The 27,095-nt window shown below is 44.1% G+C and overlaps 1 protein-coding gene across 5 annotated transcripts in view; it reads left to right on the forward strand.

Annotated features, from left to right (window-relative positions):
* Positions 1-27,095, forward strand: part of LOC139420411 (partitioning defective 3 homolog) — a 546,201-nt gene that overhangs the window by 55,102 nt on the left and 464,004 nt on the right. For all 5 annotated transcript variants that reach the window (XM_071170491.1, XM_071170488.1, XM_071170486.1 and 2 more), the window contains exon 2: positions 8,485-8,586. In XM_071170491.1, the coding sequence (XP_071026592.1) occupies positions 8,485-8,586 (102 nt within the window). The remainder of the gene's footprint in view (positions 1-8,484; positions 8,587-27,095) is intronic.

Raw genomic sequence — 27,095 nt, forward strand, 5'->3', positions numbered from 1 at the left:
CTATAGGTTACATGAGTTTCAGGCTGCTTACCCCTCTCTCTCAAAATACATCATTCAGGAGGATCCTCTTGATGGGTCTGTCCATATCGGCAGACTGATGTGGCCATTTCTTGGAGAAACCCCTTCCCCTCCAGGAGACTGTCAAACATGATGACAACACCACCCCAACGGGTGTTGCTGGGAAGCTTCAATGTGGTGCTCTGATTCTTCTCACTTTGCTTGGTGAGGAAGATTGCTGCTATAACTTGATGACCCTTCACTTACCTAACCATTTCCTTGGCTCACTTGTCGAGTCTATCCATTGTTTTCAGTGCCATGATGGGTTTGAGGAGCAGATTCAATGCATGAGCAGCACAGCCAATGGGTGTGATGTGAGGGTAGGACCCCTCCACTTTAGACCAAGCAGCCATCATGTTCGCAACATTGTCGGTCACCAGTGCAAATACCTTGACTGCCTTCAGCTCATCTGCAATGTAGAGACCGGTGTGTCTGTTGTCCCTTGTGTCTGTGCTCTTGTAGAATACTGGTTGAGGGGTGGAGATGATGTAGTTAATTATTCCTTGCCCACGAACATTCGACCACCTATTAGAGATGATTGCAATACAGTCTGTTTTCTCAATGATTTGCTTGACCTTCACTTGAACTCTGTATCCAGCAAATGGGTAGATAAAGCATGTCTGGTTGGAGGGTTGTATGCTGGGCGAAGAACATTCAGAAATCTCTTCCACTACACATTGCCTGTGAGCATCAGAGGTGAACCAGTTGCATACACAGCTCGAGCAAGACATTCATCACTATTTCTCTGACTATGTTCCTCCATTGAGTAAAAAAAAACTACTGATTCCAGGAGGACCATGAGCTGTTGCTATCGATAAGGTGTCCGATTCATCATTTTCACCTCAAATCTCTCTGACTTTTGTTAGAGGTTGCTTGTTGTGAGCGCTGAGGGAACATTAAGCACTTGGCCAGATGATTCTGCATCTTTGTTGCATTCTTCACATATGATTTGGCACAGTATTTGCAAATGTACACAGCTTTTCCTTCTACATTAACTGCAGTGAAATGTCTCCACACATCAGATAGTGCCTGTGGCATTTTCCTGTAAAGATTCAAAAAAAAGAAAAAATACAATTCCATGTACAGAAAAATAGTTAAGCAGTTAGATTAAACAACTCATTTGTAAAATAAATATTTTAAAATGAAACATGTATGGAAACAGGTGAATTAACACTCCTCAGTTAGCAGGCTCAAGCAAGTTAAAACCCACACGGTAGCAAAAACTAACTAGCGGAAATTGTTAACAACTTTGCTGTAGGCTACTATTTACTAGTTAACAAAAAATCATGTATGTCAAATAAAATATATTCACCCCACCCCAGTATTGTCTTCAAAACTTACCAGAAAGCATGTAGTCCATGGCTCAGACAGTGTAGTAGTGTGGGCTCAATAGCATCTCATTAGTGTGCAAGATCTTGTGAATCAGCTGTACGTGTGATGGAAGAATGCACTGTGCATGCAGAGGGTTGCAATTCCATTGAACCGGGGATAGTTTAACCAAAATATGCCACAAGACCTAGAATTGCCTTATGTGTATCCCAAAAAAGAGGTTCACTATTATAAGCTAACGTTTTGATGAATTTAAGCAAAATTCCCCAAATTCCCAGGCTTCACTTCCCATGGAAAATTTCTGGAACGTTTCTGACCCTTTGCAACCCTATGCACAAGACAGGATTTGAAACACCATAATAGTGTTTAGAAGCTTTAGAGAGGAAACTAAACCAAAACAGAAAGTATCTAATTCTGCCCTTAGCTGAACTTAGTGTTTTCATCCTCTTCCGGTAGTGCTCCCAGTCCCTGGCAAGGTGTTGCACAACACTTGATAAAGTGGTGTTACAACACACTGCGTCATATTTCAAAACATCCCAGGATGATGTGTTTCAATACTCCAGCAAAGTTTAGGTTTCGTCTCCTTCAAGTTAGTGGCGGCTCAGTTGCCACTAGTTTTGGTGTTACAATGCACTGCAATTTAACAGTGCAGGAGTTTGCCCATATTAGGAACATCCTTCAACTTCCATGAGTAGAGCGCCACTATTTTATCATATCTGTAGAATGTGCTTAACTAGAGCACATATGTACACTGTCATCATCATCATTTCCCATGTGACCCAAACATGTCTGTGCAAGCTTACGTATACACAATTAATGACTGTTTGGGCCTGTCGGGACATAAAGTCATCAATACCTTATCTCTGTTTGGCAATTCTGTCTAGGTGACACAATGCATTGTTATCACCTTTTAACACTACTCAACTGACACAGCAGCCATTTTGTGTCTGGCGTTCCAGGTGGTAATAGACCCTGGACACTTTCATCGACCATCTCTGACTGCACTGTGCTGTGTCGTTACGTGAGGCTTGGGAAGTCACATTCACAAGGGTCTGATCTGGTTAATATGTACTTCTGTTCTTACTGAACTCAATTTTATTTAATTATTTTATTGAACCAGGTAGGCAAGTCTAGAACAAGTTCTCATTTACAATTGCGACCTGGCCAAGACAAAGCAAAGCAGTTCGACACATACAACAACACAGAGTTACACATGGAGTAAAACAAACATACAGTCAATAATACAGTAGAAAAATAAGTCTATATACGATGTGAGCAAATGAGGTGAGATAAGGGAGGTACAGGCAAAAAAAAGGCCATGGTGGCAAAGTAAATACAATATAGCAAGTAAAACACTGTAATGGAAGAATGAGCAAAGTAGAGATATAAAAAATGGGGTGCAAAGGAGTAAAATAAATAAATACAGTAGGGGAAGAGGTAGTTCTTTGGGCTAAATTATAGATGGGCTATGTACAGGTGCAGTAATCTGTGAGCTGCTCTGACAGCCCACAGATATCATCTTCAGTAATCCCCCCAGACGGCTAATGCATTTGTTAATGTGAAATATCTATATCGTCACTCACACAACATATCTGCAATAGAATCAACGTCACTCATTTCGTGTCTATAATAATGTCTGCCCAATGCTATCTTGATTAATTCTACTACACAACTTCAACAGGGAACCTGTTGCTCTTGATCGCTGTCGGTCTCTCAGACACCTTCGTCTCCTCAGTCTGTGTGGTAAGCGATGGCATCATTATGTTGTGAATCAGCTCTTTGCTTCTCAGGCAGGCAGCATACTGACCCCCCTCAGAGTTGAATGCAGGAGTCTTTTTGTGGTCCCCCACACTGAAAGCAGATCCTACCAGCACAAAGAGCCTGCTAATGTGGTGAAGAGACTGGGCCATTGTCTGACGAGGTGTTGTAAGAGTGTACAGACTAATATGAACCTCCTTAGGATCAGATAAAGAGACACCTGTCGAGACTAGGGTAGGGGTAATAATGGCTGAAGGAATGAGATAGCAGACAGTGTGACACAACAGGTCACTGGGTCAACACAGGGGATCAGAGATTTCAGGTTTTTCTTCTCTTGAAGAGACGACATCACTCTTGGTAGCCCATTATGTCACTGGAGTCATTTGTTAAGACTAATAACTAGATTCATAACAAGAATGGGTGGCTTTGCGATGGCTTTTTAGGGCTCAGGAGAGGTAAAGTTCTTATCTTAATGGACTGTTTTAAGCATGTATTTTCACACGATACTTCAGAGTAACAATTAAGGTATTGAAAAACATTTAGATGTTCACTTTTGGTGTGTTTGAACTTGTCACCTGATGAAAGAGAACATGAAACAGTCGGCTAGTCTGGCAGAGAAACACAGAAACAAGCTGAACACTACATTTCTCACAGGGAGAACCGTGTTCGCTTTAGAGAGCTGGAGCTGCTTAAAGATTTAAAAAACATTTTTTTTTATCCCTCTGCTGAACCTTTTATATGGGCTGCGACCCAAATGGCACTGTAATCCCTTTATAGTGCACTTTTTTTTGAACCATGACCCATAGGGAATAGGGTGCAATTTGGGACGCATCCATGACAAATGATCCTCGGGTTGACCGTTTCCCGCAGACTATCCTTGAGTTAACTCTACCCCCTGTCCTCCCAGACACTGTCATGCTTTACTGTAATATAAATGGTTATTTTGCTTGAATAAAAAAAAAGAAGAAAGAAAAACACTGTCACACTCCGCCATGGTCCTGCTCTCTGATGGAGAGATGGAGATGAACATTCTATTTGAAGTCCAACTGTGGTGAATCACTGGAGTGAGTGGGGAAATAAGAGATGTCAAATGAATTCAAGTTGATGTAGGCCCACTGTGTTTTTGTTCAGTTTTGGTGTATTGAAGTGTTAGTGTGTTCTGTGTTCAAATAAATGTACACCGAAGTGTTGGAGGGATCATTCTGTGGTTGCACCAGTTTGCATGTGTTTGTCCATCTGACTGTGTGTGTGCTCTCTCAGCATGTGTACCAGAGCTGTGCTCAGTTGATGTGGCCAGCTGTTTAGCCCTCGGGGAGCAGGTCACACTGGGGCAATACAGGGGAACAGAGTGTCCTATGGCCAGGGGAGGTGAGGGAGGGTGACCGAGTGTCCCATGGCCACAGGGGGGCAGAAGTGTACAGTGGATGCACCCCAAATGGCACACTATCCCTATAAGTGTACTACTTTGACCAAAGCCTTATGAGCCCTGGTCAAAAGTAGTGCACTGTAGGAGAAAAGGGTTCCATTTGGGATGGGCTTAGTGTGTCCCATTATGTTCCCTCAACCCCTCTATGGTCATGGGACATAACCCTGTATCCCCTCTATGTCCCCAAGTGTTTCACGAACACAGCAGGGTTACAGGGCAGCAGACTGGGCCATCGGCTCAGTACAGCCCACCAGGGTTGTCGGCTGGGACAGGGCCAGTTTGTCCTGACTGCCTCGGAGGCCAATAAACATCGACCTAATCTAATCTCGCTGTACAGTAGCATGAATATCCTATGCTACATGCTCCATCGCTTGGCACTGATATTATGTCCCAAATGTCACCCTATTCCCTAATGTAGGGCCCATAGGACTTCGGTCAAAAGTAGTGCACTATATAGGGAATAGGGTTCCATTTGGGACACAAACCTAAGCTTTTGATCCATTATGGGGATTTATTGATCTCCAATCCCTGTAACTTGGCTGCTGGTCTGATTTCACTGAGGGAGATCTGGAAGGAGACCCATGTCAGACATTTGTTGTGATATTTGCTGTTTCTTGTAGTGGGTTTGTGGTGTGGAATGGCTTCCAGATTCCACACTCATTTTCTCTCATGTCTTGGTTTTCTGTGTAATTGTAACATCTGTATTTTAGTGTTATGATTTTTGTTCGTATGTATGACAATAAAATAACATTACTGCTAAAATACGACTGGTGGTGGTGCTGGTTTTGAATATACATTTCTATTGCTTGCTTTTCTTTGTCCTACCTTTTTTTGCCTCACAAAAGTCGATTCTAAAGTGTGTTATGAATATCATTTGATATTCAAGACCATCTATTGTAGTACATGTATTTACAGTAACTCCCATCTTTTTCTCTGGTGTCAGAACTGCAGGGGGAATTCTTGTACCCCTTATAATAACCACAAATAGAAGGAAAAGACCACACAATTATTCCCCGTTTGACTTTTGAAGCTCTTGGCCTGGCGTACCACTCTGTTTACAATTTACAGAAAGGGTCCAGAAATGTGCATGAAGGCATCAAACCCACAGACTCTATTCTGTCATGTGGAGGGGAAAACGTTAGGGAAGGCCCGGCTTGTTAGTTTGTCCGTCTATCTGTCTGTCTGTCTGTCTGTGTGTATGTGTGTGCATTTAAAGCCCAGGAGTCAGTCGGCCATCCCCAGAGGTTATCCTAATAAGGATGTGAAGGAAACGAGCTGAGCTGAGATGTTTTGGCTTAACTTCTGACCTGCGTGGTCTACGCTTCACTACCTGTGTGCTATGAGGGTTGGGGGGGGGGGGGGGGGGGGGGGGCTGCTTTTCTTCGCCTTGCACCTACAGTAGTTATTCACCTTTTAGTTTTGCTCAAAGCTGGAAAAGCAGGCAGTTCTCAAAAGAAGAATGTCTGTGTATCAGTCTGTGTATCTGGGCTAAAGCCCTGCCATGGCTTTGCACACTTATGCATGGGTGGGAGACGGATTACATCATTTTATATTGCAATGCCAGTCTGTGATGGCGACAGGCGTGCATGCGCTTAAGTCCAAGCCCCACTCTCCCTTTACTTGAGCTAAAGACAAGTTCTGGAACTATGGCGACTAATTAAGTATTTTTTTAAGCGCCTGCTTTGGGCTGGATGTGTCAATGTGTAGCTCATACATGGATAATCTGTCAGCAGAAGTTATGTTTTTACCTCAATTATTCATAAAATCCTTAGTTTGTAAGCAACTGTTTTGTGTGCTGATATTTTGAGCACTGCAAGCTTGGCCACATTTGGGCCACCCCCCTAGCAATTTGAGTTCTAGCCTATGAGCTTCAGCCCCTCGGTATTTGAGTGACAGCTAGCAAGATGCACATTGATGAGTTGCACAGTGAAAGAAGAAGGCCCAGCATTATCCAATGAGGTTGCAGGGCGGGCCCAATGGCCCAGTGCCACAACAGAGGGAGAGTGAGCGAGATGTATCCTTCAGCTTGTATTTCCACCAGTTCACTGGTTATGTGTACCCAATCGTTTTGCCCAGCAATGTGGAATTTGCGGGAAGTAGTCAAGCAAGGTGTTTCTACCGGGCTTTGCCAATGTTCGGTAATCTTTGTTTATGAAAGCGTCCATGCGCGTAGGCTGTCTGTGATGTTACAGGGCATGTAGACTGATTCTAGGCCAGATTGGATTGATTGAAAGGTTTGATTTTGGTTTCACAACCAGTTTATTTCTGTAAAGCGTTTGTTTGTTTTGTAAGTCATTTTTGTCTATATTGCCAAATTATTATTGATCCTAAATACTGCTACCATCACTAGCCTATCCTCATTTTGGGAATTAATCCGCTCTTTTGAACCTTATCATTTGCCTCCTATCTGCCAACCACTACTTTTTCACACGGTCTAATATCTAACCCCCCCAATTCAGCTCTCTTCCTGCAAAAAAGGTCATGGTCCAGATGGAACCAAATCAACCTCAACCTGTTACCTGCCTTGAACTCTCTCTGTGTTGTCTTAGCTAATGCGTCCTCTCTCTCTCTCTGTATTGTCTAAGTCTTAGCTAATGCGTCCTCTCTCTCTCTGTATTGTCTAAGTCTTAGCTAATGCATCCTCTCTCTCTCTGTATTGTCTAAGTCTTAGCTAATGCGTCCTCTCTCTCTCTGTATTGTCTAAGTCTTAGCTAATGCGTCCTCTCTCTCTCTGTATTGTCTAAGTCTTAGCTAATGCGTCCTCTCTCTCTCTGTATTGTCTAAGTCTTAGCTAATGCATCCTCTCTCTCTCTGTATTGTCTAAGTCTTAGCTAATGCATCCCCTCTCTCTCTCTCCATCTCCCTTATTTCAATCTGGTCTAAAATAACCATCTCACCTCTTCTCTCTAAGATAAGCCATGTCTTACTTCTTCTTCTCTAAGATAAGCCATGTCTTACTTCTTCTTCTCTAAGATAAGCCATGTCTTACTTCTTCTTCTCTAAGATAAGCCATGTCTTACTTCTTCTTCTCTAAGATAAGCCATGTCTTACTTCTTCTCTCTAAGATAAGCCATGTCTTACTTCTTCTTCTCTAAGATAAGCCATGTCTTACTTCTTCTCTCTAAGATAAGCCATGTCTTACTTCTTCTCTCTAAGATAAGCCATGTCTTACTTCTTCTTCTCTAAGATAAGCCATGTCTTACTTCTTCTTCTCTAAGATAAGCCATGTCTTACTTCTTCTCTCTAAGATAAGCCATGTCTTACTTCTTTTATCTAAGATAAGCCATGTCTCCACTCTCTTCTCTCTAAGATAAGCCATGTCTTACTTCTTCTCTCTAAAATAAGCCATGTCTCCACTCTCTTCTCTCTAATATAAGCCATGTCTCCACTCTCTTCTCTCTAAGATAAGCCATGTCTTACTTCTTCTCTCTAAAATAAGCCATGTCTCCACTCTCTTCTCTCTAAAATAAGCCATGTCTCACCTCTCTTCTCTCTAAAATAAGTCATGTCTCCACTCTCTTCTCTCTAAAATAAGTCATGTCTCCACTCTCTTCTCTCTAAAATAAGCCATGTCTCCACTCTCTTCTCTCTAAAATAAGCCATGTCTCCACTCTCTTCTCTCTAAAATAAGCCATGTCTCCACTCTCTTCTCTCTAAAATAAGCCATGTCTCGCCTCTCTTCTCTCTAAAATAAGCCATGTCTCACCTCTCTTCTCTCTAAAATAAGCCATGTCTCCACTCTCTTCTCTCTAAAATAAGCCATGTCTCCACTCTCTTCTCTCTAAAATAAGCCATGTCTCCACTCTCTTCTCTCTAAAATAAGCCATGTCTTACTTCTTCTCTCTAAAATAAGCCATGTCTCCACTCTCTTCTCTCTAAGATAATACATGTCTCTTCTCTCTCCCTCCCTCTAGGATCCTGACTACTGGCTACAGGTGCACAGGTTGGAGCATGGGGACGGAGGCATACTGGATCTGGACGACACACTGTGCGATGTGGCCGATGACAAAGACAGGGTGAGTCACGCTGTGGTCAGTGGGCTTGATACACCTCAGGAAGCTATTTCAGGGTAAAATCATTTGCTGAGATGTCCTTCCTGCTTTTCTTATACCCATGTGATGATGCGTGTTGTGTTATAACTGGACCAATTATTCTGCCACTTCCTGCTGTGATCCCCACAGTAGCAGCCAAGTGATGCCCAGGCTTACAATACTGGCAAATACTGAGGCATATTTCTCAGATGAATTCACAGGCCATTTCCTACCAGATGCTAGCTGTCTTATCTCCTCAAAATTGAGAACTGGAAAGAAAATGACAACGTCTAAAACTAGATATTTAAGTGTAAAAATAGATGACTAAATTACTTAAATGTGATGCTGCTGCTGCTGCCTCTGGTTGAATGACTAATGAACTCTATAAAACAGAGAAACAGTCTTTGTAAACTCTGAAAGGGCGTGTTTTTTGGCTGCACTGTCTATTTACGAGAATCTGTTTTCATATTTCTACTGAGAAGAATCATGAGCCCCCTGCCTGTCACACGATGTCATTGCAGCCATACTTTATCTACCAACACGCTGCTGTTTAATGGCATAGGGACAATAGACGAACGCTGTTGACAGGGCTTCAGTGATTTATGTGTCTCACAAAAGGGCTTGGGTAGTTAGGTACTGTGTTAGATTAGATTACTAAAGGCACTGCCGAGGGCTAAGTGCCTCAAAGCACTGGGCTAAGGGAGGGTTTGAGCTTGGGGCTAAGCGAGTGTTCACACGTACACATTCTAAAGTGGGCTAGCACCAACCTTAACCCAGGGGCTAGCCAATCAGAGTTCCTTTGATACCTAATTTGAATTTTCTACACCAGAAAAGGGACAGTTGGTTTTAATTCACCCTACTTGTGTGAACACAGGCTAAGCTAGCCCAGGGCCAGTCTTAACCTGGGGCTAAGAACAATGCATCTGTGAAAAGGCCTTAAGTGTTGAATCAGTGTGTTATCTGGTGTTATGCTACAATAGAACAGAGATAGAGAGAGCTTTAGTAAGAGCAGTAGAGGTCATTCTAATCAGCTATTGTAAGGGATAGGATGGGAACATTTGAGAAAACACATTCTCCATTTACATTTTAGTCAAGCCAAATATTAGCCCAAGGCCTTTGGACACTATTTACTTCTTCTAGTACATCCAGACTACTGTAGTTTCCTCTGGCAAACTTTATTTGACTGCTGGCTGGTACAGCGTGTGTGTGGGTGCTTGCGTGTGTGTGTAGGTATGTGTGTGTGTGTGGTTACGTACATGTGTGCGGGTTCACTCCAGATTGAAAGCCAAACAGAGTGTGGGTAGAGAGACCTTGCCACCTCTAGTTATGATGGTGGTGTTTCTTTAGACATTGTGAACCAGAGCTGTGTGTTCATCTCCGGCCTGTAGGAAGTGCTGCTGTTTATGGGACAGTTTGTCAACCAGACAGTAGGTGGAGGTGTGCGTGTGTGCGCGTGTGCGTGCATGTGTGTGTGTGTGTGTGTGTTAGAGCGGTGGTCCGGATGCGTGAGCTGGTTTTTCCAGGTGGCATGCCATGCTTCTGTTTTCATCCCTCTCCTATCAACACTGTCTGGTATTCAGGCCCTGGGTTCCGTGCTATTCCCCATCAAACTCCCCTGCACATGGACAGGAAATACCAGTAGAGACAATACGAGTAGCTCTGTCCTTTAACATCAGTGACAGTACAGTACACTGCTATACCCGGAGAGCCATACATAACATATTTTAGTCATTCAGCAGACGCTCTTATACAAGCGACTTACAGTTTGTGCATTCATCTTAAGGTAGCTAGGTGGGACAACCACATATCACAGTCATAGTATATTTCATTTCATCTCAATAAAGTAGCTATCAGCAAAGTCAGAGCTAGTAAGGGGGGAAAATATAGAATGATTATATATATATATATATATATATACACAGTCGGTTAGGACATCTACTTTGTTCATGACACAAGTAATTTTTCCAACAACTGTTTACAGACCGATTATTTCACTTATAATTCACTGTATCACAATTCCAGTGGGTCAGAAGTTTACATACACAAAGTTGACTGTGCCTTTTAAACAGCTTGGAAAATTCCCAAAAATGATGTCATGGCTTTAGAAGCTTCTGATAGGCTAATTTACATCATTTCAGTCAATTGGAGGTGTACCTGTGGATGTATTTCAAGGTCTACCTTCAAACTCAGTGCCTCTTTGCTTGACATCATGGGGAAATCAACAGAAATCAGCCAAGACCTCAGAAAAAAGCACCTGAAGGTACCACATTCATCTGTACAAACAATAGTACGCAAGTATAAACACCATGGGACCACGCAGCCGTCATACCTCTCAGGAAGGAGACGCGTTCTGTCTCTTAGAGATGAACGTACTGTGGTGCGAAAAGTGCTAATCAATCCCAGAACAACAGCAAAGGACCTTGTGACGATGCTGGAGGAAACAGGTTCAAAAGTATCTATATCCACAGTAAAACGACTCCTACATTGACATAACCATGAAAGGCAACTCAGGAAGGAAGAAGCCACTGCTCCAAAACCGCCATGAAAAAGCCAGATTACGGCTTGCAACTGCAGATGGGGACAAAGATCGTACTTTTTGGAGAAATGTCCTCTGGTCTGATGAAACAAAAACAGAACTGTTTGACCATAATGACCATCATTAAGTTTGGAGGAAAAAGGGAGAGGCATGCAAGCCGAAGAACACCATCCCAACTGTGAAGCACAGGGGGTGGTAGCATCATGTTGTGGGGGTGCTTTGCTGCAGGAGGGACTGGACTGGCACTTCGCAAAATAGATGGCATCATGAGGAGGGAAAATTATGTGGATATTTTTTTATAAAAAAGTAAATCCATATTTGACTAGGTAAGTCAGTCTTATTTTCAATGACGGCCTAGGAACAGTAGGTTAACTGCATTGGATATATTGAAGCAACATCTCAAGACATCAGTCAGGAAGTTAAAGCTTGGTCGCAATGGGTCTTCCAAATGGACAATGACCCCAAGCATACTTCCAAAGTTGTGGCAAAATGGCTTAAGGACAACAATGTCCAGGTATTGGAGTGGCCATCACAAAGCCCTGACCTCATATAGAAAATTTGTGGGCAGAACTAAAAAAGCGTGTGCGAGCAAGGGGGCCTACAAACCTGACTCTGTTACACCAGCTCTGTAAGGAGGAATGGGCCAAAATTCACCCAACTTCCTGTGGAAAGCTTGTGGAAGGCTATTTGAAAATGTTTGACCCAAGTAAAACAATTTAAAGGCAATGCTACCAAATCAATACTAATTGAGTGTATGTAAACTTCAGACCCACTTGGAATGTGATGAAAGTAATAAAAGCTAAAAAAAAAAAATCACTCTATTATTCTGGCATTTCACATTCTCAAAATAAAGTGGTGATCCTAACTGACCTAAGACGGGGAATTTTTACTAGGATTAAATGTCAGAAATTGTGAAAAAACAGTGTTTAAATGTATTTGACTAAGGTGTAAGCTTCCGACTTCATCTGTGTATATATATGTGTATATATATTTTTTTTTGTACCTGTGAAAATTTTGGACACCGACTCATTCCAGGATTTTCTTTATTTGTACTATTTTCTACATTGTAGAATAATAGTGAAGACTTGTTAAAAGGCACATTCATTTGTGGAATTTCTTTCCTTTATGCTTTTGAGCCATTCAGTTGTGTTGTGACAAGGTAAGGGTGGTATACAGAAGATAGCCCTATTTGGTAAAAGAACAATTCCATATTATGGCAAAAACAGCTCAAACAAGCAAAGAGACACGTCAGTCCACCATTACTTTATGACAGGAAGGTCAGTCAGTGCGGAACGTTTCAAGAACTTTTAAAGTTCCTTCAAGAGCAGTCGCAAAAACCATCAAGCATTATTATGAAACTGGCTCTCATGAGGACCGCCACAGGAAACAAAGACCCAGAGTTACCTCTGCTGCAGAGGACAAGTTTATTAGAGTTACTAGACATACACCTCAGATTGCAGCCCAAATAAATGCTTCACAGAGTTTAAGTAACAGACACATCTCAGCATCATCTGTTCAGAGGAGACTGCGTGAATCAGGCCTTCATGGTCGAATTGCTGCAAAGACTCCAAATCCATACCTCCATGGGTTGATACATTTGATTTCCATTGATCATTTTTGTGTGATTTTGTTGTCAGCACATTCAACTATGTAAAGAAAAAAGTTTTTAATAAGAATATTTCATTCATTCAAATCTAGGATGTGTTATTTTAGTGTTCCCTTTATTTTTTTGAGCAGTGTAGTACAAATAAAGAAAAAACCCTTGAATGAGTAGGTGTGTCCAAACTTTTGACCGGTACTATATATGGCTGTGACATGAGTATACCCTGCTGAGTTTAAAGACCATGAAAACAGTTCCTATGTAATGTTATATTTAGGATCCTATGTATCTTGGCATGCATAAATGAAAGACAGTCCGTCTGTCTGTCTGCATAACTGCACTGATGCCATTGTCATGAGACTGACACATGCAGTACCTTTAAAAGCACTAGGTCTGTTCACAGTAGTGGCTGTACGTGTAATGCTATGCATATCCACTGTACGTCCCAATGGGCACCAGATTCCCTACATAGTGAACTACTTTTGATCAGAGCTCTATTGGCCCTGGTCAAAAGGGTCAAAAGTAGTGCACTACATATGGAAATGACTGTAATTTGGGACTCCGCCTGTACGTGTTGCTGCTCGCCAGTGATTCATGAGCAGTTTAAAGCTAACAGCATTGTTTAAGGCCTTAATAACCTCCTGACTGACTGACTGACTTACTGACAGACAGGGTTGTGGAGCCGGTCAGCCCAGTCTTAAAAATAAGTCTATCCTGCTTCCTTCCGCTTCTTACACAATGTAATTTTGGTTTGACTTCAAAACCAGTTTGGAGCACAACCACCTCTGCCTTGACAGTAGGAACAAACAGAGTATATTAGGTTGTCTATTCTAAATTAAGATGAAGACTTTTTAGTGCACCTCTTTCTTTACAACCTTTACCTATAGCAGAATTGGATTGCGTCCCAAATGACACCCTAATCCCTATTTAGTGAACTGCTTGACCAGGGCTCTGGTCTAAAGTAGTGCACTATATAGAGAATAGAGTGCCATTTCAGACCTAGTTCTGGTTATCTTTCCAGTCTGTGCTCCCAACCTTCGCTTCTCTAGCTTTCACAGGAAGTGTGATTGTAGTACAAGCAGGAAACGAATGCCAGTTGAGCGCAGCAGCGAGTGGCAACCCCTACATCTTAGTGTGGGTGTGGGTGTGGCAAATCAAAGTTTATTGGTCGCGTAGACGGTTTTGCAGATGTTGTCCCAGGTGCAGCGAAAGGCTTCTTTTTCTAGCGCCAACAATGCAGCAATATCTGGCAATACAATAACGACACACATAATCAAACAGTTTAAAAAAAAAAAGAACAAGTTAAGACGTATCAAAACGCCAGAATCCGGAATATAAATACATATGTATCTGAATGGTGTGTAAAGACAGTGTGGATGGTATATGAATAGACAAGTTGTTATATAGGATGAGCCATGACTAGAACACAGTATATACATAATTAGTGGGTAAAACAGTATGTCAAATTATTAAAGTGACCAGTGCTCAATGACTATGTACGTAGGGCAGCAGTCTCTAAGGTCAAGGGTAGAATACCGGGTGGTAGCCAGCTAGTGACAGTCTCTAAGGTGAAGGGTAGAATACCGGGTGGTAGCCGGCTAGTGACAGTCTCTAAGGTTCAGGCCTGGGTACTGGACGGAGGCCGACTAGCGGTAACAATTTAACAATCTGATGGCCTGGAGATTGAAAAACAGCTTCTATCTTAGTCCCAGTTTTGATGCACCTCTACTGTCTCCACCTTCTAGATTGTACCGTGGCGAATAGGCCGTTGCTTGGCTGAGGTCCTTCATCTTCTTGGCCTTCCTGTGACACCGGGTGTAGGTGTCCTGGAGGGCAGGCGGTGTGACCCCGATGACGCGTTGGGCTGACTGCACCATCCTCTGGAGAGCCTTGTGGTTGCTGATGGTGCATTTGCCATACCAGGCGGTGATACAGCATGACAGAATGGGCGTGTGCGCGTTCGCGGAGACTTAAGTGCAATATAGTCGTGCTGCCTGGAACATAGCCCTGTTGAGAATGCCCTGGCCCATACTATGCACCGGGGAACTCCACTGTTTAAAAGAGGCAGGGAGAGACTCAACCCTAACAGGGTTGTCTGTCCCTGGGGTAAAGGAGGAAGGTATATACCCTGTCAAGGCTGGTTAAAGGCTGTCTTTATATTCAACAGTGGTTGATTTGCATTAGTAGGTATTCCTGACTAGAGTCAGGTCTGTAAGGGAGGGTAGTTCAGGAAAGACACACTCCCTTGACAGGCATCTGTAACGGTTTAGATTCTCAGGAGTGTGTTTGTAGGGTCTGCTTGTGACTGTTGTGCAGCAGCAACAATACCATCAATTCAGCTAGTCAATTATGTCACATGGACTTGAGGACATTTAAAGTGACTTGGCCCTTCAATTTGTCACAATAGATTTGGAAGACAGTCAGTGTGTGCGAACACACTCCGTTTGTTGGTTGGCCTGTAGGTGTGTTAATGTGGCTTGCCCCATGATGTGGTTTGCCCCATGATGTGGTTTCATGGTCTGTACACTGTGTGTGTTATGTTATATGAGTGTGGTAAAACACCCATGTCATGTTATAGTCCTCACATAAGGCTTTTGCACTCCTGTAACTGGAAGCACGTTTCCATAGTTTCCATCTTTGTGAAAGACGCCCTCTTCTCTTTCCTCTTTCTCTCTCTCTGCTCTGCCTATCCCTCCATCTCTCATTCTTTCTCTCCCACCACATCTCTCCTCTCTATTTTGTCTTTCTTTCTCTCTCTCCCTCTTTCCCCCGCCTCTCTCTCTCTCCCTCTTTCCCCCGCCTCTCTCTCTCTCCCTCTTTCCCCGCCTCTCTCTCTCTCCCTCTTTCCCCCGCCTCTCTCTCTCTCCCTTTTTCCCCCGCCTCTCTCTCTCTCCCTCTTTCCCCACCTCTCTCTCTCTCCCTCTTTCCCTCGCCTCTCTCTCTCTCCCTCTTTCCCCCGCCTCTCTCTCTCTCTCCCTCTTTCCCCCGCCTCTCTCTCTCCCTCTTTCCCCCGCCTCTCTCTCTCTCCCTCTTTCCCCCGCCTCTCTCTCTCTCCCTCTTTCCCCCGCCTCTCTCTCTCTCCCTCTTTCCCCCGCCTCTCTCTCTCTCCCTCTTTCCCCCGCCTCTCTCTCTCTCCCTCTTTCCCCCGCCTCTCTCTCTCTCCCTCTTTTCCCCCGCCTCTCTCTCTCTCCCTCTTTCCCCCCGCCTCTCTCTCTCTCCCTCTTTCCCCCCGCCTCTCTCTCTCTCCCTCTTTCCCCCCGCCTCTCTCTCTCTCCCTCTTTCCCCCGCCTCTCTCTCTCTCCCTCTTTCCCCCGCCTCTCTCTCTCTCCCTCTTTCCCCCGCCTCTCTCTCTCTCCCTCTTTCCCCCGCCTCTCTCTCTCTCCCTCTTTCCCCCGCCTCTCTCTCTCTCCCTCTTTCCCCCGCCTCTCTCTCTCTCCCTCTTTCCCCCGCCTCTCTCTCTCTCCCTCTTTCCCCCGCCTCTCTCTCGCTCCCTCTTTCCCCCGCCTCTCTCTCTCTCCCTCTTTCCCCCGCCTCTCTCTCTCTCCCTGGGCAGGGAGTGGGTGATGACCTCATTTGTTCCACGCATCTGCTTATATTCACTTCTCTCTCTCTCTCTCTCTCTCTCTCTCTCTCTCTCTCTCTCTCTCTCTCTCTCTCTCTCTCTCTCTCTCTACCTTTAATAGAAACAGTATGCCAGCCGAAGCAGCCCAGAGCCCAGCCAGGGCCCCCAACAGGCTAACAGACCTGAAGAGAGACCTCCTTGTAGTTATTTTAGGTTTTTGTCCCAAATGGCACTCAATTTCTTATATAGTGCACTACTTTTTACCAGGGGCCATAGGGCTCTGGTGAAAAGTAGTGCACTATATAGGGAATAGTGTCCCAAATAGCACCCTGTCTTAGATTATCATTATAATGATTTCATCAGGAGTAATGGTTGTCATGGCTATGTACTATGTGAAGCTGCAGCTGGTCAGTCATTTCTCACCCAGCTATAGAGCGATAGATGAAATGCATGGTGTTGAATTTGATCTTAATGGTAGTTAATTGGCGTAGCTAGTGGTGGAGTAATGTCCACATGTGCGTGCCCACTCTCTGTGTATTTCATATCGGTACTGTAGGATTCAACATTGTGGGTTTGCTAAGACCCAATCTTGTGCTCTTTGCGCTCAAACAATCAGGACTAATTACCAAACACTGTAGCAGACAGACAGTGTCATGAAAGAATCCTTTTAAGACTAATTTAGCTAACCTTGAGTGAAACAACCAACAAACCTTTATGGCTCAGTCACCATGGGAACCAGGGAGAAGCTGAGCACTATGTGTGTTGATGTTGTTTGTGTTACAAATGGCAGCCAATTCCTGATTTAAGTGTAGTACTTCTGACTAGGGCCCATAGGACTTTGGTCAAAAGTAGTGTACTGTATAGGGAATAGGTTGCCATTTGGAATGCAGGCTCAGTGAATGGACAGTGACATAAAGCTGTTATTTGCAAGGGTGTTGTTGCATATGGAACACTATCAGAGTTTAATGATAGAGGAGGTCATGAGCACTTCAGTGTGTCTCTTACCGTTGAACATGTCGAGTCCACACCCCGCCAATACATTTGAATGGGAGGAGTGTGAAGCTTGGCCAGCATTCAGCTCTGTTTCAGAAACTCAGCCCTGATTGATAGCACGTTATACATCTAGGTGCTGGAACATGTTCGTCTAGCTGTGGTTGGCTCAAATCTGCTACCCAGACCAGCAGTCCAAAGGCCTGTAGACATTCCATGCTGTGTGTGTCCAGGAGTGTATAGACATGGTTGTCGAGTATTTTAGACTACAGCAGATTTTGTGCAGGGAGCTTTTTGTGCAGTTCTGTCTATCAGTCTCTGATAGTCTCACACTGATTTCTCTCTCTCTCTCTCGTGCGTGCGCACACTCAGATTAGTCACATTGCACACAGAAAGTCTTTGAACATGTCACAGCATTGAGTTAAGGCAGAAACAGGATTTTTCATCCTATTGCCTCGTCAAGTGGCCATGATGGGTAGTCGTGGTGACACTCTGCTCTGTCTCAAGCACCAGTAACAATCTCAGGATTTCTCCCTACATGGTCTAGATGATTGGTGGATCAAGTAGCGTCATTACTGCTGATCGTTGTATGTCCCTAATGGCACCCTATTCCCTTTGTAGTGCACTACGGGCCCTGGTCAAAAGTAGTGCACTGTATAGGGAATAGAGTCCCATTTGGGACTTAGGTAGTATTTCTTTGTAACACCCATTCTCTATGAGCAAATTAAATGACCGTCGCACTGTCTGGGGCATCTACACAAAAACAAGTATGAGTAATATACTGTACCATGCAATGTGGTTAGGGTTAGTGGCTGTACTTGTTTTTGTTCCAGAGCATGGATGATCTATGTGTCAGGTCTGTGAGATATTCAATCTGCTACCATTCCCCTCAGAACCACATGTAACATATTTAAGATATACAGTAGGAGTCCGTTTGGACACACCTACTCATTCAAGAGTTTTTCTTTGTTTTGACTATTTTCTAGGCTTCACCTGGAATGCTTTTCCAACAGTCTTGAAGGAGCTCCCACATATGCTGTGCACTTGTTGGCTGCTTTTACTTCACTCTGCAGTCCAACTCATCCCAAACCATCCCAAACCATCTCTTGGGTTAAGGTTGGGTAATTGTGGAGACAAGGTCATCTGATGCAGCACTCCATCACTCTCCTTCTTGGTCAAATAACCCTTACACAGCCTGGAGGTGTGTTTTGGGTCATTGTCCTGTTGAAAAACAAATGATAGATAGCTGTAAAGATGGTCTGAGACCAATCCTTTTTGGGCTTGTTTCTTGTCAATAATGGCATGCCTCTGCCCCCTAGTGGTCGGTATATGTTAGTGCCACCAAATGTGTGTAGCAGATGTTTTTATGCAGTCTCTGCTGGCAGCTCATTTGAAAGTATTCACATACTCTTACACTTGCTAACGTCAGGTGGTTTCCCTATGTGTTGAATGAAAAACAATGCTGCGTGAGTATTACACCATAGAAAATGTGTGGACATCGTATCATATGTTTAGTGTTTAAAGTGTTGAATTTTGAATAGTTTAATCACACAGTATGTCAGCATACTGTTAAAATGTAAAGTCTGATTTTGATTTTAGTTCCACAGAATATATTTTAGCATTTTCACCTTTGGAATGAGACGAGTTCAGTTGGTGGTGTGTGCCAGACTGTGTGTCTGTGTCTCTCTCCCCATCCATAACCCACTGTGTGTGTGTGTCTGTCTGTGTGTGTGTGTCTGTCTGTGTGTGTGTGTCTGTCTGTGTGTGTGTGTCTGTCTGTGTGTGTGTGTCTGTCTGTGTGTGTGTGTGTGTGTGTGTGTGTGTGTGTGTGTAACGACATTCGGGGAGATCCCTGGTAGAAGGTGGTTCTCCACACTGTAATAAAATGAAACACGGCCCTCTGGGTAGACTGCTGAGGTAGCAGCCAGACTGTTGGGCGACTGGCTCCGTCATGACCTTATGGGTGCTTTATTAACTCACGCCACTTTGGTAACACTTTGTGACAGTCGCTGCACTGTTAAATTTTTTTTTTTTTATCCAGTTGTTTTTACAGTAACTTACTGGCAGCCATTTACCTGTAAGTTACTGTAAAAAAAAAAAAGGTAAAGTATATTACCGTAAAAAAAAAAAATTGTGCTTCCTCAACTAAAAAAAAGAGCACTACACCACTGGTTGACAGGACCTGGGAGAGAAGTAAGTGTTGGAGAGGTGAAAGATCAGCTTTGTACAGGGGGACTATCTGTCTGTCTACAGACACACACCACATGACTTAATGTTGACAAGGTCCAAGGGAAACTCTAAGGGCTACAAACGCAAAAGCTAATTTCTGTCGATTCCGCTGAGTAAGGTGTTTCCGTGTTGTCGTGTTGTGTTATACATGTCAGGTGCATAGTAGTCGCTATGTCCCAATAATCTCTCCTTTCCTCCTAAAGTGTGCACTTGTTCACTAAGTTCCCTTTAATGATTTGAAAGCACATGACTGGTATAAGAAATATAGTGTACACTCCCACTAGCCGACGTGGACGTCGATTAAGGCACCCGTCAGTCACACCTCTCTGATTCAGAGGGGTTGGGTTAAATGCGGAAGACACATTTCAGTTGAATGCATTGTTGTACAACTGACTAGGTATCCGTACCTTTCCTTTCCTTACCTTCAACAATCCAATGCTTTTAGATTGAAGGGAAGTATTGGAACAAATGCACACTTCAGGAGAAAGGAGATGTTATTGGGATGCGTTCCTCAGTGGGCACTGCAGTTGTGCTTTCAAACCACTTGGGGGCACTCAAGTCCATATTTATGCTGCGTGTACCATCTATCCTATACAGCTGTGACTAGGTTGGCTGTCTGTTTATGTTAGTTAAAGATGATGATCTGGGCATCCCTGGATCAGAGCAGGGTGGGTAACTTGGACACGGCATCCCACCTGAGTGTATCTCCATGGTAACAGTGCTCTGGTGCCAAGGCAGCACCTGTGTTGAGTAGAGATCAAGCCGGGAGGTAAATTAGGCGATTCTTAAGCAGGGTCCCCAACAGCTGCCCCCCACTACACTACACTAGGCTACAGAGACTGGCCCGGGGAGCAGGGGAAATCAAAGACTAACTGCACTGGTGGGCACACTGCATTTGCGTGTGCCAGAGCAATTTCCTTCTTTTGGCAAAGGTTAAAAGCTTCCCTATTGTCTCTCACCATCTCTATTCTCTCTCTTCCTCTCCCTCTTATCTCTTTCTTCCTTTTTTCCTCTCTTCTAATACATTTCTAGCATGCATTTTCTCTCTTCTTCTCCCTATCCCTCCCCCTTCTCTCTCTACTCTTCTAATACATTTCTAGCGTGCATTTTCCTAAATCGAATAGGGTGCCATTTGGGAAGGAACCAGGGAGAGCTGTCCTCTAGAGCGGGGTCGGGAGGTCTAGGAGAAGTGCGTTAACTCCATTTGTCACTTAATCAATGACTCTCGCTGACTTCAATCAATGACCCGGAGCTCCACCAAGAGAGTCAATACGTGACCTCACCCAACTCTCCCTCCCTTTTAACTCTTCTTCCCTTACTACGAGAGAGTTTCTCTGTGTGTGAGTGTGTCTGTACTCCTTCACTTTAGCCAACTCCTCTGGTTATCTGCTTGTCACATACAGATCTGGGACCAGGCTAGTCTACTGCCTGATTCCGCTGTGCTGTTGTTGTGTGTCTGTTTCAAGAGGGTTTGTCTTAAAGTATAGTTGGGCTGTTTTAAGCATAGTGGGCTGGCTGCCGTTGGTTCTCCTCCATGCCTGATTATCGGGTGGCGGCCGTTGGTCAGTCCTCATAATTTTATGAATAATACACCCCGGAATGCCGGCTTTAATCAATGGCATTATCCCTCGCCCCAACAGAGTACCAACAGGAAGGATGGGGGATTAGAGAGACAGGGAGATCACAGTAGGTTTAGGCGGTATCCAGATTTTCATATCGTCATTCCATCCTCCTCCCGTCCCAGAATTTATGGTATGACCAGCATGGCACACAAGGAGGCGCTAAAAACGCAAGAAAAAAAAGCAAATTGGGCCTCTATTACTGCCAGAATGCTAACAAAATTAGCACAAACGAATAGCGAAATCATATAGAAAACAAACAAACTAATTGCCAAGACGGGCAAATCCAGCTCATGAAGTTATACAAGAATAGCTAGTAGCTACCAAAATGTAATTTTCGGTGTGTGTGGAGATTTACATGCGAAAGTGAACGAGAGAAATTTGCAAATGGACAAAGTTGTGACGCATCCTTTTCTGAAGGAAGAGCAGCATGTGTCCACAGAGCAGATGGGAGAAGAATAAAAACTGTAGTAGGAAGCACAGGGAATAAATGTCAGCTGTACAGATAACTCATCCCAGAGCTCTTTGACTTCTGACAGAAAGCCATTAGAAAATATCTGATGGCAAACATTTACATACAAGTGTAACTTCATCACCTCATGTGCACAGCACAAAAGAGACTCGCCGGTAGATACAGAATGCTGTGCACTCACCAGCTCACATTCTCCCGTTGTGCTATTGAAAACAAACGTGACTGGCTCAACTGTTCTGGGGAACTAATGTAAAAATGTCATTTTTTGAAAAAAATGGAAAAACTTCAAAGAAATGGTTTTGAAAACCGTTCTGTGTTTTTTACTCCGGTATACTGTAAATACGGTATACCGCCCAAGCCTAGAGATGGTGATGAATAGAAGCCTGGAGAAGAAGAACCAGGAGCACTGGGAGACTGAAGGAGAGAGCGCGTGTGTTTGTATCAGAGTTTTGATGGGTCGTCTCTGTACAGAGGAAATCCACTCCTGGTTCTGTATTCCTTCAGCTATCAGCAGCTCCAGGGAGAGGACAATATGATCGCCGTGTCCCAAATGGCACCCTAGTCCCTATAGAGTGCACTAGGACCCATTGGGCTCTGATCAGAAGTAGTGTGCTATGTAGGGAATAGGGTGTCATCTGAGACTGTAGCACAGGGATCTTCTTCCGTGGGGGGGACGACGACGACGACGACATAATAACATACAATTTTGGACTGCAAACTAACAGCAAGAAGCCCAAACAGATTAGGGCTGACCCCAATTGGTCGTTAAACAGCTGGTTGACCGAGATTGTTTAGTCGAGCAGCAACAAATAGGTATATTTATTTGCGCCCATCCCAGTGAACTAATCCATTGCGGAGGCCTTGACTAAAAGCCCATTTATGCTTGATCCTAATTTGTGATTGGAAGTTCCATCCGGAGGGTGTGACGCAACGGCGGAGGCTCCAGAGGCAAGCAGAGACCAAATCAAGCTCTGTACCGCATCGCCGTGCCCCTCCTAAATTTTGTCACAATGCGGAGGGCTCTGTATTGCTCCGCATTGACACGATTGATTGACGGTAGGTCCTGTATAAACACAAACTCACTTCCTTGACAAAAGCTCTGCACTGCTCCGCGAAGGCATAAGAGGTATGAATGCCCTGACTTCTTCTGAGGCCGTATCACCATAAATGCTGCATGGCCAGTGCAGATGTCGGATTGACCCTGCACCCAGATGCACAATGCACTCTCTCCAGCCAATTTGTGCACATTCATTATTTCATAACTTCATTGTGTGAATTGTTTGGGTTTGATTGTTAGTGTATACCAATTCCCCATTACATAGATCACCAGAAGTAGATTTACCGTTAATTCCTATAATTTCTAATCTACAATGTTTGATACTTTGGTTATGGTAATTTATTTTAATGCATTCAATATGATTATTCCAGTCTTTCCGTTCTCATGGTCGGAGTGGACACGTTGTTTGCAGAGTGCACAACCAGATGCACAATGCACTTGTGAGAAACGTTTTGTTTGGAGTGCTCCTGTTAATGTTGAGTAAGGACGCGCACACATAGAAGTAGGTTTACATGGAACCCAGACCGGCTGCGCACGAGCGCCATCGCGCGTAAATATATTTTGTCCCCCCACACCAAATGCGATCACGACACGCAGGTTAAAATATCAAAACAAACTCTGAACCAATTGTATTAATATGGCAATTTAGCTAGTTAGCTTGGACTTGCTAGCTAATTTGTCCTATTTAGCTAGCTTGCTGATGCTAGCTAATTTGTTCTGGGATATAAACATTGAGTTGTTATTTTACTTGAAATGCACAAGGTCCTTTACTCCACCAATTAATCCACACATAAAACGGTCAACCCGAATCATTTCTAGTCATCTCCACTGACCTCATTCGTCTTTCAGTCACCCACGTGGGTTTAACCAATGAGGTGATGGCACGTGGATACCTGCTTCTATAAACCAATGTGCAGATGGGAGAGGCAGGACTTGCAGCGTGATCTCTGTCAGAAATAGAACTGATTTCTATTTTATCCCTTGGCAACGCAGACGCTCGTTGGGGCGCAGTAATTGAATAACATAGATTTCTACATGTATTTTGCAGCGCACGCGACTCGAGCAGTGTGGTCAGCCTGTTGTTGGCTACCTGGCCTGCTCGCAAATGTAGGCATGTAAATGCACCCATTTGGGGGTCTGATAGTATTTCTGATTGGCTTAACGGACCACCACTGTGGAGCTTCTCAAAGTCATGTTTTCTTCATCTCAAACAGAAAGCAAACAGAGTCTGTTTTTACATCTGTTGAGAATGACAAATAGTTCCTCAATGTATCTGAAACATCTTTCCAGCTCTCTCTCTTTCAATAACCACTCAACGTGAAAGGGAAAAATGTCATGCTCTGATTCGGTGGAAACGTCATAAAATAGTCTTGTTATCAGTGCTAGACTTGGACTGAAATAGGTTCCGGTACTCATTTTGGGTGCTGGTACTGTTTACATTTAGGTGCAACAGCTCCACAATACCTTTGATCTAATATTCTATAAGAGGAACAGGTGCTCAAGCAGTAGAACATTTGAGGTGCCGGTACTTCGCTCCGGTGAGCTCCTCCCCAAGACAAGCACTGCTTCTTATCCCGAGGCTATTTTTGCCTAGTTGGCAATAGCAATAGAAGTTACTCTTTAGGTTTGTATCATTTTCATTTAGATTTGGATAGACTATTGATTAAATACATGACAATGAATTTGAGATATGTAGATGTTATTATGAATTAAATAAAACTTTCGCGAAAATGTGCATATGAAAACCATAACTGGCATGCAAGATGGGTAGAAATGGGAAGATATTACCGGCAACTTCAGGAGAGTAATGACAGGATCTGCTTAGCCAGCGGGAGGAGTTGGCAATTTTTGGCAATTTTGCGCATGGAAGAGCCTTCATTTCTCAGAACAAGAATAGACTGATGAGTTTCAGAAAAAGGTCTTTGTTTCTGGTCATTTTGAGCCTGTAATCGAACCCACTAATGCTGATGCTCCAGATTCTCAACTAGTCTAAAGAAGGCCAGTTTTATTGCTTTCAGCTGTGCTAACATAATTGCAAAAAGCTTTTCTAATGATCAATTAGCTAAAAGGCTAATGTTAAACTTGGATTAGCTAATACTTTGTGCCATTGGAACACAGGAGTGAAGGTTTCTGATAATGGGCCTCTGTACGCCTATGTAGATATTCCATAAAAAATCAGCCATTTTCAGCTACAATAGTCATTTACAACATGAACAATGTCTACACTGTATTTCTGATCAATTTGTGGTTATTTTAATGGACAAAAAAAATTGCATTTCTTTCAAAAACAAGGTCATTTCTAAGTGACCCCAAACTTTTGAACGGTAGTGTAGGTGTTTATATATGGAAAAAAACACAACATTTGGTCTAAAGAACATAAGACTTTCGGTCGACCAATATTTAGGGGACAACCCTACAACCGATAATGTTTAACTGAAACATACTTGAAACCTTGCTTACATTTGTATACGATCACATTTGGCCTGCGGGCCACCAATTGGGGAACCTTGCTGTTGCAGGAGAAGAGACAATACCAGAATCACCTGGAGGAAGACAATGAGACAGAACAGACGTTTGCTAGGTTGAGACACTATAGCAGAGTTATCCATTCAGTGTCCTGAAAGTGGACAATAACGGAGTTATCCACTCAGTGTCCTGAAAGAGGACACTAACGGAGTTATCCATTCAGTGTTCTGAAAGAGGACAATAACGGAGTTATCCACTCAGTGTCCTGAAAGAGGACACTAACGGAGGTATCTGCTCACGCGTCCTGAAAGAGGACAATAACAGAGTTATCCACTCAAGTGTCCTGAAAGAACGCAATGTTGACACAATCATAGGACATTATTCGGATTCTACTCATACAGTATGTAGCAAGTCACCTCTCTCTCCCTCTCTCCTCTCTCTCTCTCCCTCTCTCCTCTCTCTCTCTCCCTCTCTCCTCTCTGTCCTCTCTCCTCTCTGTCCTCTCTCCTCTCTGTCCTCTCTCCTCTCTGTCCTCTCTCCTCTCTGTCCTCTCTCCTCTCTGTCCTCTCTCCTCTCTGTCCTCTCTCCTCTCTGTCCTCTCTCCTCTCTGTCCTCTCTCCTCTCTCTCCCTCTCTCCTCTCTCCTCTCTGTCCTCTCTCCTCTCTGTCCTCTCTCCTCTCTGTCCTCTCTCCCCTCTCTCCTCTCTCCTCTCTCTGTCCTCTCTCTCCTCTCTGTCCTCTCTCTCCTCTCTGTCCTCTCTCTCCTCTCTGTCCTCTCTCTCCTCTCTCCCTCTCTCTCTCCCTCTCTCTCCCTCTCTCACCTCTCTCCTCTCTCTCTCTCCTCTCTCTCCTCTCTCTCCCTCTCTCTCCCTCTCTCCTCTCTCTCCTCTCTCTCCTCTCTCTCCTCTCTCTCCTCTCTCTCCTCTCTCCCTCTCCTCTGTCTCTCTCCCTCTCTCTCTCCCTCTCTCCTCTCTCTCCTCTCTCTCCTCTCTCTCCTCTCTCTCTCTCCTCTCTCTCCTCTCTCTCTCAGGCTAAAAACATTATTCTGCTGCTGGAGCCCGATAATCATATTTAGGCAGTTTGATTCGTTCACACACACAGCGGCATTATGTTTCCTTGTAAGGAAATATTGGAACACTGCATTTAGTTGTAGAACCTACGGATGAAGTTGCAAACCAGACCACGTTTAACGGTGTTTTCAGACATAAACAGAACTGCCCCACCAAGGCACCATATGATATCCCTTCTTCTTTTAGACTGTCTGCAACTAAAATACACTCTTCGCTTTTGCCAGGAGGGCTTGTGTTTTTAGGAACATTGTTTTAAAATCAGGTCAAGTCACTGGGCTTTCCTTTCAGGGGGAACTCAAACGATTTGGGCATGTAGGTGGTTATGATGTGCCTAGCATGACAGCTTGGTGCGGCGTTGCCATTCACCAAATGATTCCTGACAACGTGCCTGCTTGCCTTGCGGTGCACAGTGTCTGTAACACTAGTGCTTCAACCCAGATCTGGCACTACTGTACCACAAGACAACACACGCGCACATGCAGCCCCCCCCCACTCCCACACACACACTTCCCCATAAACACTACCCCAATCCTCTGTCTGTGTCAGGCTGGGATGTTTGTCTCTGTTGACAGCTGTCAGGGCTAGTCTGGCTCCAGTGTCTAAGCACTTTGCCAAACGGCCCTCTTAACTGCCAGCGTGGACTCACTGGGCCGGCCCTTCACAGCCGAAAGGCTGATTTAGGTCGGGCACCGCACAGGGGGACCTAAATAGAGGTGACAGTCCCAGGCCCCCTGCTGAGATTGGGCTCCGTGTTAGCCCTTACCCCACCCCCAGAGGACTCGGGGCCTTCCAGGACTTGGTAAGATAACAAAGCCCCGTTTCCCACTATGGGCATATGGGACAGATATGGGACTGATACACTGACTTCCTGACACAGAGGACAGGAGAGGCTGG

Source organism: Oncorhynchus clarkii, chromosome 11 (assembly GCF_045791955.1).
Source record: "Oncorhynchus clarkii lewisi isolate Uvic-CL-2024 chromosome 11, UVic_Ocla_1.0, whole genome shotgun sequence".
Classification (NCBI taxonomy): Eukaryota; Metazoa; Chordata; class Actinopteri; order Salmoniformes; family Salmonidae; genus Oncorhynchus; species Oncorhynchus clarkii.